Raw genomic sequence first — 16,721 nt, 5'->3', positions numbered from 1 at the left:
TTGGTGCAGTGTCAGATCCCTTTCGTGCAAGTTCATCAGCAGCGTCGTTCCCCAGCGACCCGCTGTGTCCTTTTATCCACTGGAGGGTTATGGTATTGTTTTGTGAGGCAAGCGATTCTAGAGCTGAGTGACACTCTAGTACTAGCCCCGAAGTTATAGTTTTGCTAGACAAAGCTAGCAGAACTGCAGCACTATCAGATAGGATACGAATACGTTGATTCGTAACCTTTCTAGATTTGACTGCGTTAGCGGCCCGTGTAATAGCAACACATTCAGCCTGAAAGATTGTGTTGTATTTGCCTAGTGCCAGTGAAAAATGAATGTTTAGGTCATCCGAGTGGACACCAGCACCCGTACCTGACGTTTTTTTGGATCCATCAGTGTATATTCTCAGTTCATATATACTGGACTGATCTGTAGATATACCATGCTGCACATACATGTAGGTTTCGGCTTAGTATACCCTTTTTGCAACACCTTGTATACGGTGTAAATTACATGCTCCCAAAAAAATAAACCTCATGATCTATTCGTTAAACAGGGAAAAACTGGTTAGTAAATTCCAGCATGGAAATGAATCATTTGTAAAGAAAGGTTCAATAAAGTTAACACACAGAAAATTACTGTTCAAATGACCTACAGTCCTACAGGTCAAGTAAGCTACACCTATTTGTTTAATAACAGTCGTTATGTAAATTGGCATAAAGGTTAAATTGGTCCTGGAAAAGAAAGTTCATTAAGTTAAAAATAAATCATAACCCTTTAGAAAAAGTGGCGACAATATATTTTTCCGCTATTTCTTGCTGCTCGTGAGTGATTAAGTAAAACTAGGCACGGTATACTAAACCAAATATTACTTATAAATGCAGGAATAGAAATGGGTTTCATACAGAAAGAAAGTAACAAAAAATCTCTTATTCATCATGAATGAATCAGTATGAATGAATTATGATTATGTATTATGACAGTAGTGGCGTAATGGTAAGCATGACTGGATGGTGCGCCGATACTGCCTGAGGGTCCAGATTCGATTCCCGCTCGATTCATTTTTTTCTCAGGTCTTGGATATTATGCGATATCGCCAACCCATGTTCCAAGCGTGGAGGTTACGGCAACGACCCATGTGGATTCTTTACGTGCTGTGTTTGTATGTGTGTGGTAAAAGTTAAAAAGTAATCATATAGCGGGCTACAAGTTTCTCAAACATTACAGTACAGACGGCACCCCGTCGTGAACACCTCGACGATACGATCAACTCAGTGTTAATTAAACCGATCTGACTATGAAAAGTTTCGGCCAAAAATACTTCATTACTTCACCCCTTCGGCCGACAATGCCGACGACAGCCCGCCCTTTCACCGAACTGATTACTTTTACGACAATAACTTGAATTAAAACTAGTGCTGGGACTCACGCGCTAGTGACTAATCCATCGACTGACTTGCAATTACCAAAAAGCACAGCTGCTGATAGTGTAGATACACTCACGAGCAATAGCACCAAGTTACTCCTAAACGGAAAAGACAATAGCTTACTGCGATATTGAAGTACATTTAACAGCGCATCAGAATATCACCAAATAAAACGTCTCCTCTTACTTGTTGAAATAAGTAGGTTCGGAAAGCGTCAACCACGGCTCTATTTCATAAAATCTAAAATCTAAACGAGCCGATTGTATGAAAGATCTCAGAAACTTCGTATTTCGACCAGTAACTTCAGCGCCTGTGGATAAGTTTTCTAGCGCTGGAGATTCATCCATCTTCATAGTGAGAAATTGATTGTCCCCTAGTGAGAAAAGCGAGTTGAGCGATGCAAACGCTATCCTGGATTGCAGCCACCTGCAACCTGCCCGGTGGCAAGACAAACTACAGCTCTACACTATAGCATTGAGTATACCTATACACACGAGTCCGCGTTGTTCTTTGTATAATATTAATAATAGTAAGTACAGTGTATATCCTACTAATATACTCGCGAGCAATGAAAACATACCACCTACCATTGCCGCGAGTTTATCATGAATGCGATAGTTTGTAGATAAGTTCGATGGTTGGTACATTTTTTTATGAAATTTTCCATGTACCTAGTAAGCCACCCTGGATTAACACATACGAATTGTATCCCGGGATTCCTACGGGAAAACCTTTTAAGGAAATCTAAGCTTGAGGGAAAAGCTAGTAAACAATAACTATCATAAAATCGATAGCAAAACACCTAAGTATGAGTAAATCCAGATATTTTGGTAGTAAACAATAACTCTATCATAAATTGAATAGTAAACACCTATGAGTTAATTCAGATATAGGTATTATTTTTTGTCGGGTTCTTTCATCGATAGACCCTATCCACTAGTCTTGGCTCACGGCAACAGCGAGGGTCGCTCGGGAGCCATTAATCAGCCTGCTGTGTGACGTCATTAGCCGGCACGGTCACGCGCTCACAACTGTGTTATGATTTTGGGTGGTTTGTTCCGTCATCGATTTCGTAGGCCATTCTTCTCGGTCAGTTTTTGTGGAGACGAATATTTGAACACTATTGAGTGGAGGCATGTAGACTATGAACAAGCTGTTTGATTATAACCAAGCATCCAACTCTGAAAAGTTGAGAAGGCTTACTATGAAACATCCTACTATAAAATTATTCAGAAGCCTCTATCTTCATCAAAATGTTAAACACTAAAGGATAAAGAGTCAGTCCTTACAGCCAGCTCAAAATGGCAGTAATCTAGAACATTCGCAGGCAAACTCTTGTAAACTTAGATTAGGTTTCATCCTATCGGAAAGTTGGCTCGATGCTGCCAGTCGGATTATTAAAACAAGGCTAGTTCGCCTGTTTCCATAATAACATTATAAAACGGTGGTACGTCTTTGAGCTGATCAGGACAGGCGTCTTTAGGGGATTTTATAAATTAAAAGTGCAGTTTTTTTAAATGAAAATGAAATAATAATAATTCACGAACCCTGTTTGCATTGAATCAAAAATATTTTCATTTACGGTGAAGGTGGCTTCATCGGAAAAAGAACAATTCGATACAGTCTGGCAAAACACAATAATACAGATTTACGACCACCGCAACCTAAAACAATGGCTGTATGAAGGTATGGCATAATGTACTAGGCGTGCAGAAATTAGCGGAGATGTAAATTCGACAAGCGTGGGTCGCGGTAGAGGCTCGGCTAAACGAGCGGCGCCCCATGCGCTGGCCGGTGCATAGGGATGGGGTAAGTGGATTATTGGGAATCTATCGAAGACAATTTCTGCTGTAGTGCAAGCCAAGAGTTCACTAAACTAAATTTCTCTGACATAGATTTCCCGAAGCTTAGAATGCGGAACATTAGACTACAGTTGAATTCAATTCAGTCTCAGTAGTATATTAGTATTAGTATGTAATGTATGTATACAATACGTATTTAATTTACCACACAAATACATAACCTAAGCAGCTGAAAAAACATTCGTACTAATGAAGCCTTCGCATCCCAATGACTAACTACCCAAGACAGCTCATCGATAATCGCCACTACCTTTCTGCTGCCCTAGTACATTCGCCCCTGTAACTGCGCCCTTGCACTTCGGAAGGGTGAAGCTGAATTATTGTTTACAGGGGCAAGCGGGGCGCGGGGGGGAGGCTTTTAAACCGGGAAACCCCATTGTGCATCGCCGATTCGCCGCTTCCCCGCCATTTTAATGTGTGTGTATGTTTATGTGTGTGTTGAAATTTGAGTTTCGGTGGGTAATGTAGTTGAAGAATTAACGATAGAGATTTTTGGTCAGTAACTATTTTTGAATCAGGGGGGTTATTTCGTCTATTAGATCAAGATTAGACTGTGAAAAGCTCAAGGAACCAATTGATTGTTAAGTAATGAACTAGGACACCAAGGAAATAATTAAAATGCATAAATTAAAAATGAATAAAAATAGCCAGTGGTTAATTTAAAATATCCGACACAACTAAACTAAAATAGATACTTATGGCAAGTTCACCTGTATTACACAGAAGCCACATTGGCCCGTCACAAAATACTCTGGTGAATTACCTAGGGTAGGTACGAGGGTACTTCATTCAAGGTATAGGCAATAAAAGTCGTCAAGATGCAGGGGTGCATGGTCGTTGGTCTCTCTACGGCTGAGCAAGGGCAGATACGGGTCTCATTTCAAGGTACATTTCTCTCCAAAATTGTGTATGTTTTAGATTAGTTTTCGAGTCTTTATCGGCAATAAGCTGTGTTAAGATATGCGCGGTAATAGTTTGTTTTGGTAATTATTTTAGAAGCAATACCGTTGTAATGTGACCGTATGTGGTATTTTCCGTGTTGCTCAATTTAAGTGCTATTAATTTGTTTTGAATTATTTCGGCAGGCTACTTGGCTTTGCACTCTAGATTCTAGTAATTATATACCTACCTAAACTCGAAAATTCTTCTGTTAATAAAATAAAAAAGATCCAGGACTTGTATTCCATACTGAATATCCCCATTCCCCACTCAATATGCCTACTGACTAAATTGAAACTTTTGAAAAAAGTCCTTATAAAATCCTATTTCATGAAAGGATTTCCCGATATTCATACGAAAATTGGACCCACGTTTCATAAAGGCTTGCAGCATTTAGTGACATTAAATACCGTTTATCTCGAGTGGACGGGGGCTGAGGTAAAAGTGCGGTGAGCGGAGGAAGGGGGGCGATCATTTTTGGATTATGCCAATGCCCCTGCATCAAGAGGAATTAATTTGCCAACGTGACGACTCCACCACCGTACTCAGACCTCTCTTGGAGTCTAAAACGCCACGGTTGATTGCAAGTTTTTACTGGACCGGGGAGGTCCCAGTATCCTGGTGTGGCTGTCCAGCTCTGGTCGTTCTTTGAGGGTTTATGTTTGCTGGAGTGCGTCTGATTGTGGGGATGTTTTTTGGGTAATTAGTCGGACAAAGAGATTTTAATGGCATTCTCGTTTTTTGTATAACTCGGGCTTAAACGGAAAATTACTGGAAAATGGCGCGAAACGGGTTCTTAATACAATAAAATGGAGCTATGCATGTGTAAGTGCTAATAAAACAGCAGGTTACTAAAATAAAGTACCAACCAAAGTGGTGAAAATGTAACTAGCATGGTGGTACTTTGTGGTGGAAATCGGAAAAAATAAAACAAAGTAGGTAGGTACCTAGCTACCTAAATATTTATGAAATACAAGGCAAGCACAATGTGAATCTAAACTGTTGCAGATGAAGTTTTAACTATCATATTTTTTTGTTATGTACAAAGGCGCGGCGGATAAAAATAATAAAAAAGGCATAGAAACTGGTAGGTAGGAGGGGATATGAAATCCACGTGAAATGGGCACGCAGGCTCTATTCAGACTGGACTTGGAAATGGAAAATCAAAATGGACACTTTCATTCGACTTGATAAAAGGTGAGTTATGGATTCGGGGGCGGGAGAAATATCACCGAGGATTTCGCAATAGATCTATCAAGCACAACTACAAAATTGAAACTTTACTTACACCTATAAGAATAACTACAAGATACAATCATTGAAAATATTGCTAAAGTGAACCGTAGGTAGTAGAAGTATGATATTTATTATTTATGTATTATTATTGGAAGGCCGAAAGCGACTCAGGGCACCGAATATATATGGTATTTTATAAACTAAATGTACATTTTACACTTCATGACATAGAACAACGCGGACTCGGATGACCATCATACTCAATGCTTTATGACAATATCACAAGAAAAAGATAATGAAAATTAGTATCTAATTTACTTTATAACGTTTAGGTACTACATTTTTTTGGAAGAAACTGTTATTGAGAGTATTTTCAGCAGGTTCACACTCAATGCTTCATAACAACATCACAAGAAAAAGATAATGAAAATTAGTATCTAATTTACTTTATAACGTTTTACGTACTACATTTTTTTGGAAGAAATTGTTTACTATTTTCATCAGGTTCATGTACAGTATTCGCAAAAGCTGCCGAAAAAATGTTTCCAATCAGAATTTTATCGGATTTAATTTTCAACAAATTCTCCTCTGAGTAAATAACAACATATAACTGTGTTTGAATCGCTCGCAGGAAGGAAATGGACCTCCATCATAACTTTTGTATCGCAAACATGGGGTAAGCGGACGGCTAATGAAATATTTCAAATATTTGTACATGATTCCTACTCGACTTTGAAATATTAATATACGTATTCATAAATATGTATTTAGGTATAGAATATATGATATGATATAAGTAAACGACTTGTGGTTCTGGCGGGGAATTTATAATAAAGGGCTTAAATTAGGTACATCATTATGGTTAAAATATGATATGCTTTTGCTATTTTCTGTAATATAAATTCAACATGTTCCTACTGAACCTACCTAAGGTACATGTGGTCTAACTTCGTCGTTAAACGAAGCTTAATATGAAATTAATTATGAATTTAATAAAATGAAAATTACTCGCAATAAAAAATAAGGCGGGCTTCATATAAAAATGGTAATGAAGAGATTTTCAGATAAAGCGGTCGAAATGAATTTTTAATTTAAAGATACTTTGAGTGCGCATTTCCCCTATAAATATTATATTGCTGGAGCTTTTTATGAGAATTTAATAACAGGTAGCAAACGTTTTACGTAAACATGTACTTAGGTACAATGTGTTTTTTATTTTCCTGATCTGTATTTATTTTTCTATAAATTATGTTTTTGATCTACAGTATACTCGTAGGGATACAAAGACCGACAAATTGCAATTGCTGGGTACACGAAATAGGACGCTGTTCTTTCAGCCAGAAGGTCCACATTCCACCCGTCAGTGTCTTTGAGTCTTACCTCCAGAGCTGAAGACAGTTGCGCCTTCTCCTGCTTCAGACCCTCGACCCGGGTCTTGTACTGCAGCAGCGAGCGGACCGTCTCCTCCATCCTGGACAAAGGAGAATACACTGTTAGACTCGGGGAATAAGAGCTAGTAATGTATGAAGAATAATTTAAAAGGGACATGTCGCGGTAATGGGCAGAGAAACCTGACCATCCTCTCATAATATGAAATAATGTGTCTGAGAGGGGTTAGGTTTCTCTGCCGCTAACTGTACAATAAGTTACAAACATAATGCTCACGACTGCAATCACCGAAGGGGTAGTCAGAGGTGGCTCGCAAGTGCGCCACCCGCTTTTCGCTATATATTTGTACTGACGTGATAGATTGCGAGTCGTATCGCTGTTTTTTAAATAATAATGGAATATTTATTGTGGAGAAATAGGAAACCAAAAATTTAAATAAGGTAGATGTTATACCCCTTAACTAAGATACCAGCTCCCTTCAAAAATACTGTAAAAGTTAAAAAGAATTCATTCTTATTTCGTATCAGACAGGTAGAAATGCTAAAAAATATAGCGTTGTTGACATGGTACGTATCTGCAAAGCCGGCATGGCGGTAGGGAACTAACAAAAGAATATGACAAATATTCCAGATAACATCACATACGGGTCGAGAGATTATTGTTATTTTATGAACAAGTTCTATGTTGGTATGAATTCTGCCGTTAACGTTACCACCTGGAACATTTTTTTACTATACTTACATATGTAAGACTGCACATTACTCGAAAAAAAAACACATATAGGTACTTCATCATTAGTGATTAATAAAAATCTAAACCTGGAGTATCGATGCTATCCTGCTTTATGTTACAAATAGCCGATTTTGTATGTCAAATTCAAGATTTTAAACTTTACAGACACGCTATTAATAATCCAACTTTGAATGTTCCCCACCAACACCCATCGTCCAGACGTATCATTGAAGCATTTGGGGCTCTCATCAGAATTCCACTCACATGTTTACACCCACAACTTGCCAGACAGATTCCACCAGATGAGTGCAAAGTGAAACTTAACGGAACTAAAACTACTAGTTCATCGGTTCTAGTTAAATGTATTAGCGAAACAAAATGGTGTAGATTAAAGGGCTCCCTCTCAAAGGGCTAAACCCCCTCGCAAATCGAGGTAAAGTTTGAAGGTATATTTGTGAATTTCAGGATCCAAAGAAACCTGCATTTTTCCAATACTTAAAAGCACAGTAAATAAACTCAGATAATGTTAAGTTTTTTCAGAAGTAATTTTACTTCAGCTGGTTCTTGAGTCTTTCACAAACTGCTTATGAAAGAAAACCGACTGAAAATAGCTAAGATATGCATATTTTCACGCTGAAAGAGAGAATAGATACGCTTCCATTAAAGTGTGAGAGAGATACAAAGGCGGAAGTGCACTCGACGTCGCCGCCACTTCATTAGCGGACTACTTCCGGTTGCGGCGTCAGGACGCTCTCAAATGGCGTTGCGGTTCTAAATTCAAATTCGCTTTATTACTTTTTATTTCCTTTTCTGTAGTTTGATTGGTTTCTAGACTGTTTCGAAAGGAATGAAAACTAATTGGTAAGTACCTAATTCATAATTTCATCATAAACTTAAAATGTTAGTGATTATTGTTCCTTGCTTGATTAATACATCGTGAAATGTAAGTATGTACGAGTCTGGCGAATTGTAGAGATAATATCATCAAGATGTTTTATCCAGAAAGTGCGTAAATACGCAGGTAAGTAGGTATATTGTTTTTCATAAATTTCAATTGATGAACTTAATTTATCCAGATTCTCCTTAAGGCGGCATTAAATCCTTCATTTGCTGCGGTTTTCATAATGGATTACTCATCCAAATCCCCTCAGACTCGACTTAGAAGATAATACAAAAACGAACCCTTTCTTAAAGAGTACCGAATACTTTATCCCCTTTTAATTAATACTGAAGAACGTTATAAATGTGCAGCAGACATTTATAACGTTCAATCTATAAATTTAAACAAAATTAGTATGATTTTATATTTGTTTTTTTATTTATCATTATCATTAGTTGCTACCTACTTCAAATATAATACTAAGGGCCTTACCACAAAAAATTAGGCAGTATTTAACGGGTGTTTAGTGCTGTCAAACGCCTACAAAATCTGTCAAATTTCGTTTTAAACACTTGTTAAAAAGTGTTAAATTTTTTTGTGGTAGCGCAGAATACGTTTAAGTAAATAATAAACTATGGATACAACACTACAACGTATATTTGTAACATTTTGATTGGGCTAATGTGACGTGAAGTGGGTCAAACATGCCGCCAAAAACGCAACCGTCCTCGACCTGTCAAAACTTTTAAAAAGAAAAATCAAACTTGCCAAAAACAATTTCCTCTTTTTTTTCAGAGCCATAGACAATCTTCGCGCGAATTTCCCGTGAGTGTTAAACGCTCCCGATTATACTACGGCTGGGGTCGATCACCCGAAGTTTGAGTCCACAAGGCTTATTACAGTATAATTTAATGCTGTTTTTTTACCAACGAAAACGAGTTTTTTTTATAGGCCCACACTGTGGGGTCGTTTACGGCATGCAGTCACGGCACTGTATCGACCCAGGGAGGCTTTTTATGTAGGAATTTGAGGTTTCCTTTGACGTGGAATGCACCTGTCAATATAATAATAATCATTTGATAAAAAAAAGTTTTATATTAAATTAATTTTGTTGGTTGCTATTCCATATACGCCTAGTTTCCCTTCGTTATAAGTGTGAGTGTCATAATTCATGTTTTCGGAAGGTAGGCATATAGGTTTAGTCTTATTAATTTTTATACCACAAGCGTGTAATCAAATATTAATTTGCATGATGACTCACTAGGTTAAAAAGTAAAAGGATAGACATGTAAATGATCATGAACTTTAATAACTTAGTCTAGACCAGCTCTCCCACATAAAAGAAAAGTAAAATTGCCTTTCTTGTTATTGCCTACTGCACGCAAGGTTTACAATGTTTACATTACACCCATTAGACAATGTTCATTAATTAGAACAAGAATTCACTGAAATAGGTACCTGTAATAGGTTCATATGCATTTGGAATATGCGACTTATTTAGTTGTTACTTTTGAATGCTCATAAACTTTAGTTTGTGTTTTTTATGTAACATAATTTATGTAAATTGTATTCCATGTAACAATTAATTGTCCCTTCGTGGGTGCGTAGGTTATACATTTTTCCACATATTTTTTTTCTCACCTTAAATTACAGGACAAAAACCCTTTTCAAAAGCGCAAAAGTGTCCTAAATATAGGCAATCATTTCAGAACGACATCTGATATTGCTATCTCATTTTAACATCAGGATGCATCCCTCTCTACCCTTGACCAGATGAGCTCAGTCGTAAATCTAATCTATTAAAACCCGTATCCAGATCCATTTGTGAGGGAACGATGCAAGTTTATAAAATTACTCTTACAAATCTGAACTCAAAATTATAGAAATACAATAACATTACAGAAACGACCAAATCGTTAGTTACCAACATATTTTAAGGCTCTGGGTCGTTGTAGTTTTCAGCTGGAAACCTTAGTAACGAATCATAGCAACTTTATAGAACAGTTCTTGATATTACGTTTTCGCACATCTTCGTCATAATTCAATTGATGTAATATGCAATGTTATAAAAAGGCAAGCTTTTGGGATAGCAAAGCAATTAGCACGACTATTAGGGTGACTTGCACTAAACATTTAAACGTAATTAAATCTATTGCTGGCTTGCTCTGCCAGTATAGTGTTAGAGAAAGATATAATTATGTTTGAATATTCGGTGCAAGTCGCTCTTAAAATCGCTGAAATCCAAGCTTTGCGCCACACCGTATGGACAATCCCGTATCAATGCGTAATCCTAATTGTGTGAGTGTGTGCGTTTATACGTATGTTTATTTACCTGTGCAGGTACAGTAGAGGTCTATCTACATGTCACACTAGTAGAAAATTTAACTCTTACAGCGCTCGTATTAGAGTGGTATAAATTACAAAGTGGTATATCTCCCTGGTGGTCCTCACAATACATACGTTATTGTATGTAGCTAGCTTTTTGTTTGTGTTTAAGTCTACTGTGTCATGTCAGAGTAAGTGCACCTGTGCCGGGTCCTTTATTGTACCATGACATGGGTACCTAGCTAAAATAGGCATATACCTATTCATTACATACATATGTATTGGATGTCGTAATTTAATGTCATTATGTGTCCTCTGAGAGAGAGAATGAAAGGCGATGGTTGTATTAGCCTATAGTTCTATTTAGGTGCTCGTTGTGACATAAGTTTGCTTCTTGCTTGAGTGAGTAAAATTTCGACGTAAGCCTATCATTGCTGCCAGCATAAAAATATTGCACTTGAGTATAAGTAACCACGAATAAATAGAACGTGGTAAGCTTCGATTGTTTGAACATTACATGCCTAAAGTCCAATATATCGATAAATTTTTCCACTATAATTTAGTGTCAAAATTGCTCATTAAAGTGTCTGACCGCCATTACTACGTGGTCGCGTCTCCAGCTATTACAGGCACCAGTTACTTCTCATATTGACCGCCAGGTGCCGCTAACGAGGCACCACACAGTTATAGGTGTCGCCTGAAATATGGCGGTCAGTTTGAGGTAATAGTCGAGGGGGGATATTGGAAATCCCTAAATTATTATAGACCAAATTGGCAATGCGAGTGACGCGAAGTGGCTATTTAGTGAATGTACGGAGCTGTGTGGCTGTTTGGTGTGATCGTTTTATTTTAGACGTATTTGAGTGAGATAGATTATAGCTCATTTTTTTTGTTGAAGTTACTATCATATATCGTGCATAGTTCTACGTATAATTTTCATATCAATGTTTTTATTGCCCCTATCCCCTATACCCTATACTATTATAGTAATACTGTAAAAAATCAATACACATCCAACTCCTATAGCAACTACTCCTAGAGTCCTGAGCCCACACTACAATACATCACGTGACCTCTTATCAAGGCCCCTATCAGGTAATTTAAGATCACACGTAGAGGTCATGGGAACTATTCCGGATAAGTTTTTTTTCCACGACGGCAAAGGTCCTAAATTGTAGAGCCTTTATCAGGTCGTTAAGCCTTTGAGAACACATACGGCGTCGTTTACACGTAGGCCAGCCTAGTTTATGTGTCCTGCTGCCGTATTTTGGCAGTAAATGCCTGGTGTTATTGCTGTTTGAACGCCTTCCTTCATTGTAAGGTTCTTGTGTTGGCGGAGGTTAGTTTTCCTGTTTCAAATTATTAATGAGAATGGTTGAATTCTGTTCATAGGGGTAGAATTTTAGTAAGCATTAAGCGGATATTAACTAATGCTAACTTAATAAACATACATGTGCTCACGACTGTAATCCCTGAAGGGGTAGTCAAAAGTGACTCGCAAGCTCGTCACTTTTCACTGTACATTTGTACTCACGAGATAGGTCGCGAGCGGTATCGCCGTTTTTAAGTAAGTATAATGCACATAGCGTACACATCTAAAATCTAGATGTTCATGTTTCCTCACGATGTTTTACTTCACTGTAAAGGTAAAATTCATCATTACAACGTCCGTTTAGTCTAAAACCTGAATCAACCATATTTCCAGCCAGATACGTGTATAGCACAAAGTAGGTCTACGCCCAAAACAACAACGTGACCATAACCAACCTCATTCCTGCGTTGCACAACCTCATTACACAATATTTATGTTTTCGGCCAGAATTTAGTATGAATATTCCAGGAGCCCGGTGACCGCGTGACCTCTTGTTATCGTCACGTGGCTCGTAATTGGGTATCGCAGGCATATTAGGTGGAGCTGGTTTGGTTAAGGCGAGATCCACGCACAGGTTCGCCTCCGATTTTTGTAATTCCATTTTTTAGGGCTACAGAGATTGGGTTTTTTGACAAGGTATCGTTTTCAAAGCTTCTACAAAAATATAATTTTATGTCATGTTTTTGTAGGTACAGTACGTTTTAACTACGTAATTTCACAATCTTAATTTCTTTTATCCTGACGTAGGTTATCTATAAAACATGGCGCAAATAAGTATACCATTCAAAGTCAATAAGTATATCTAATTCTCATGTACACATACAAAACCAGTCGCAGCCTTGCGGCCGACCTAAAACCGTTCGGCAGGAGCACAGGTGTGCAACCCACTTTCCTAATATATTAAAAATTTAGGCGCGGTTTATCCCGGCCGCACCGGCTGAATTGTCCCAACGTTTTTACGTGCCAAGTTTAGCGCTGTTATAAAACACGCCGCGGGCAGAAAGATGGGCTTGACGAAGTGTTTAAGGGATGACTTACTGTTGCTTATGATTTTTTCCGCAACTAATAAAGAGTGAGGGTAAAATTTTGATGGATATGGACAACAATATTATATACGTAAGTACACTTCTGTAGATATTTTTGAAATAAAACCATGTCCGTAGCCGTATAGTATTGAATTAAAAACACTCGTGAGTAATGAAAAAGTTCCAGTGACATAACAACTTAATAGTGGGCGGAAATTTATCATTGCAGACAAGTATTTTTAAAATATTCTTACGCGCTAAGCCAACAAACTTCATTGTAAGAGAAGTTTGTTAGATTTTAGCTAAAGAACCAGTGGCGCATGAACCGAAATCTCTTTTCATTCCTCTTCACGATGTCTTTGAGAATAGAAGCACGTTATTGGAAAGTTGGAAGACCTTGTTAAGCTGGTTATTATAGCTGATTTGCATCAAGCTGCACAGAGAGATAGCACAAGCCTTTTCTTAAGTTATTCAACGGTGTGCTCTTGCTAATAAGGTGTTTACTTAGAATCTCAAAGCAAAAATATGCATACGAAGGTAGGTGACCTCTTGTGTCGCTGACTTTTTGCTTTAAATAATATTGTTATGTTTACAAATTACGGAAACCTAAAGATCGCATCCAGTGGCGTGCTTTGGGAGAGGCCTTCGTCCAGCAGTGGACTGCTATAGGCCAATGATGATTACAAATTACATTAATTTGGCAACGCTACAACTACAGGAATAAAAATTATTTAGACCAAATCCTAATGAAACGCCGTCGCCGTGCGCTGATTCTATACAGCGCTTTACTAGGAGTCTACTACAAGAATCCGAATTTCAACTGGACTAAATTCGAGCCACTTGCCTGTAGTTCATAAACCAATGAAAGTAAACCGTTTTATTTTAACATAAGTAACATTTGCAGCGACTGGCAGGAACATAATATCCAGTTACTGGGATCACCGTGCTACCCGGCGCCACACTTGACATTTGAGCTATAATTTTCCTTCAACAATTTTCTACAACGCTACAGTTTTCCCTTCCTCAGCATTCTCCGTAAAACCAAACCGATCTGCGCTCCTCTTGGCTTTTTAAGTAGAAAGCATAGGTGTCATAATCGCTTGGTGGTTTACGTCCGATAAGTCGGTTACGTTCTAGTGCCGCGCTTGCCGGGCTTCGAGAGGCGGTGTGAAAGAACTGCTAAAAGCGGGAACAATGAACCAAATGGGTTTATAGGACTTTTCCATTGTTGCACGGAAGCGGGGAAAGAACAGTTGGCTGACGTTTTTGTGGTAATTTTTACACAGAAAATGGAGTAGGTTAAACTTGAGCTATTGTTTGTTAGTACGTCAGTCTAAGTTGAGGATCCGAAACTTAATATCTCGGTCGGCATGTCACAAAGTGTCAACTCATCCCAACAAACTCGAATACCTTCGGGTTGTTCACAAAGTACGCTCAGCCGAGGATTACCTAAACTTTGAGTCGACATTACGAGTTTAATTCCTGCACAGCTCCAACTAAACATTTCAACGGGTTTCAAAATGAGATTAGTCGTTCCGTAGCGCACTTATTAAATTTAGAAACACGTAGTAGACGGTACGCGCCTGCCTAATATGTTTTATTGCGACGATTTCGAGTTATTTGGCGGGAATTAAAATAAAGACGCCATTTTGACGCGTGGAAAGTTCGCGAGGTTTATTTTGTTCGTTCTTTAATGAGAGCATGTGACGTTGGATTCAGTTAAGCGCCTTCAGACGGAATGGGAGAGATTAACAAAATGTCTTGCTATTAGTCACACGTGTAAAGTAAAGAAAGTGATAATACGTTTTAAAGTTCTTCGTCGTTATGTGGATTTATTCGAGGAATTTCTACAGTCTAGAGCTAAAGTAGGGTAGGATTCTGTCGGTCGGCGGTAACTGTAGCTTCCGGCAGTGACGTCACGACAACAATGGCGCCCGTGGAGATTAGCGCCGGCGGCGGAAGTGTGCCATCTTGAAAATTTGAAATAAGAATGCCTTGAGGAAAACGTTCCGAAATCGTGATGACGAATGCGGGGAAATTACGTATGTTGAGCATTAATGCTTATGTGAGTATCACTTATCGCGAGTCGTGTGGATACAGGTGAGGATGGGACCGCCATTCTGAATCCATCAAAGGATGTGATTGATTGCGGCTTTTAGTTGGAATACTCAGGAGTGTATTGAATCGTACAGACAGCGTAATCGCTGGTGCAAATAAAATGTTATTATTTCTAGGTATTTCATTTAAAGAAATACAATTTCAATTTCATATTACCTCTATTATTAGTATAAAAATATTATGCTAGGTATATAGTACGGATTTCGGTCGTATATATATTATGGTTTGGACCTTTTATGAATATATGAAATAATATTACCAAAAAGTGCTCTAGTTAACAATAATATCCTTCTCTCAGATCGTCTTTACCAGTCGTAAATTTGACGACCTCTGGACAGCATGATTAATGTTACATCCTTAGGTGCGATGGGGTAAAGTGGGGTAAGTTGGGCAAGAGGGGGTAATTTACATAAATGACGTTTAATGCTGCGACGCGAGCGTAAAGTGTGAGCCTCTGACATTGATAGATTTAGATATTTAGCCTTCCAGTGATAGATATAATTTGCATTTGCATAAGACTAACCTCAGAAGGTGCTTCTTGATTAGCCTCAGTTCGGTTCTGATCGAGTGCGGAATCAAGTTAAATTTAAATACATATTATAATTATATGAATTTCAGTCCTATGATGAAACTTATATTTAGATAGAATTTTACTACAAAAGTAGTAACAAAATATTTACCTACTTGATTACGTATTTTAGTACAACCTATAAAGAAAATACTAGAAATAGTTTTTTAAAATTAGTATATTAATTTAGATTTAAATCATGCATGAAATGTGATAGCTGTATAAAAACTTTATCGCTTGCTACGACACGGCGTAGCGTCGTAGCTGCTACGAGAGTGGCTACAAGCGCTACGAAAATGCTACGAGGATTTCATAACGTTGTAATGTAAACATTTATGTAACAAACTTCTGTTATTATGTCCCGACGACCGCTGAAAGATGTGTTATACGTTCGACATTGTCTGCATGCTGACCCTGTCCATGCCCGGATGATTTTTTATTACAAGGCTGTTTTTTTATTTTTATTTTTTGAGTCCTTTCAGTAACAACGAAGAGTCTTCAGACCTGGTAGCAGTGCACAACAATAGCCCTCGAAGGCTGGATACAAGGCAAAGTGACCTCAATATTCCAGGATGAACAATGTTAGTATATCGTGGTCTTATAGCAAAGTGAATTCGTACTGAGAGTTTATTGTGTACAAGACATGAACTGAATTTGACTATGGTGTTAGTTAATCCACCATTCTATATAAATGGTGGCTAAATATTTTAAAATTTAATGATAGTTTAATGATGAGTGTGTTTGTGTTTAATGTTAAGTCATTCATAGTCATTTGTTAAACAAGTTTTTATGGTTAGACCGTCAGAGTAAAGTTCAAAATACAAACACCTCACTCAACCGTATTCTGCAAACGTCAGAAACAC

At 37.9% G+C, this 16,721-nt stretch overlaps 1 protein-coding gene across 9 annotated transcripts in view; it reads right to left on the bottom strand.

The window, feature by feature from the left end:
• The window catches only part of LOC105390148, a 304,252-nt gene that overhangs the window by 12,585 nt on the left and 274,946 nt on the right, over positions 1 to 16,721 (bottom strand). For all 9 annotated transcript variants that reach the window (XM_038117789.2, XM_038117790.2, XM_038117791.2 and 6 more), the window contains one exon: positions 6,830 to 6,920. In XM_038117789.2, the coding sequence (XP_037973717.2) occupies positions 6,830 to 6,920 (91 nt within the window). The remainder of the gene's footprint in view (positions 1 to 6,829; positions 6,921 to 16,721) is intronic.

This window comes from Plutella xylostella, chromosome 10, assembly GCF_932276165.1.
Source record: "Plutella xylostella chromosome 10, ilPluXylo3.1, whole genome shotgun sequence".
Classification (NCBI taxonomy): domain Eukaryota; kingdom Metazoa; phylum Arthropoda; class Insecta; order Lepidoptera; family Plutellidae; genus Plutella; species Plutella xylostella.
The sequence above is the reverse complement of the archived record's forward strand: the minus strand, read 5'-3'. Positions and strand labels throughout refer to the sequence as shown.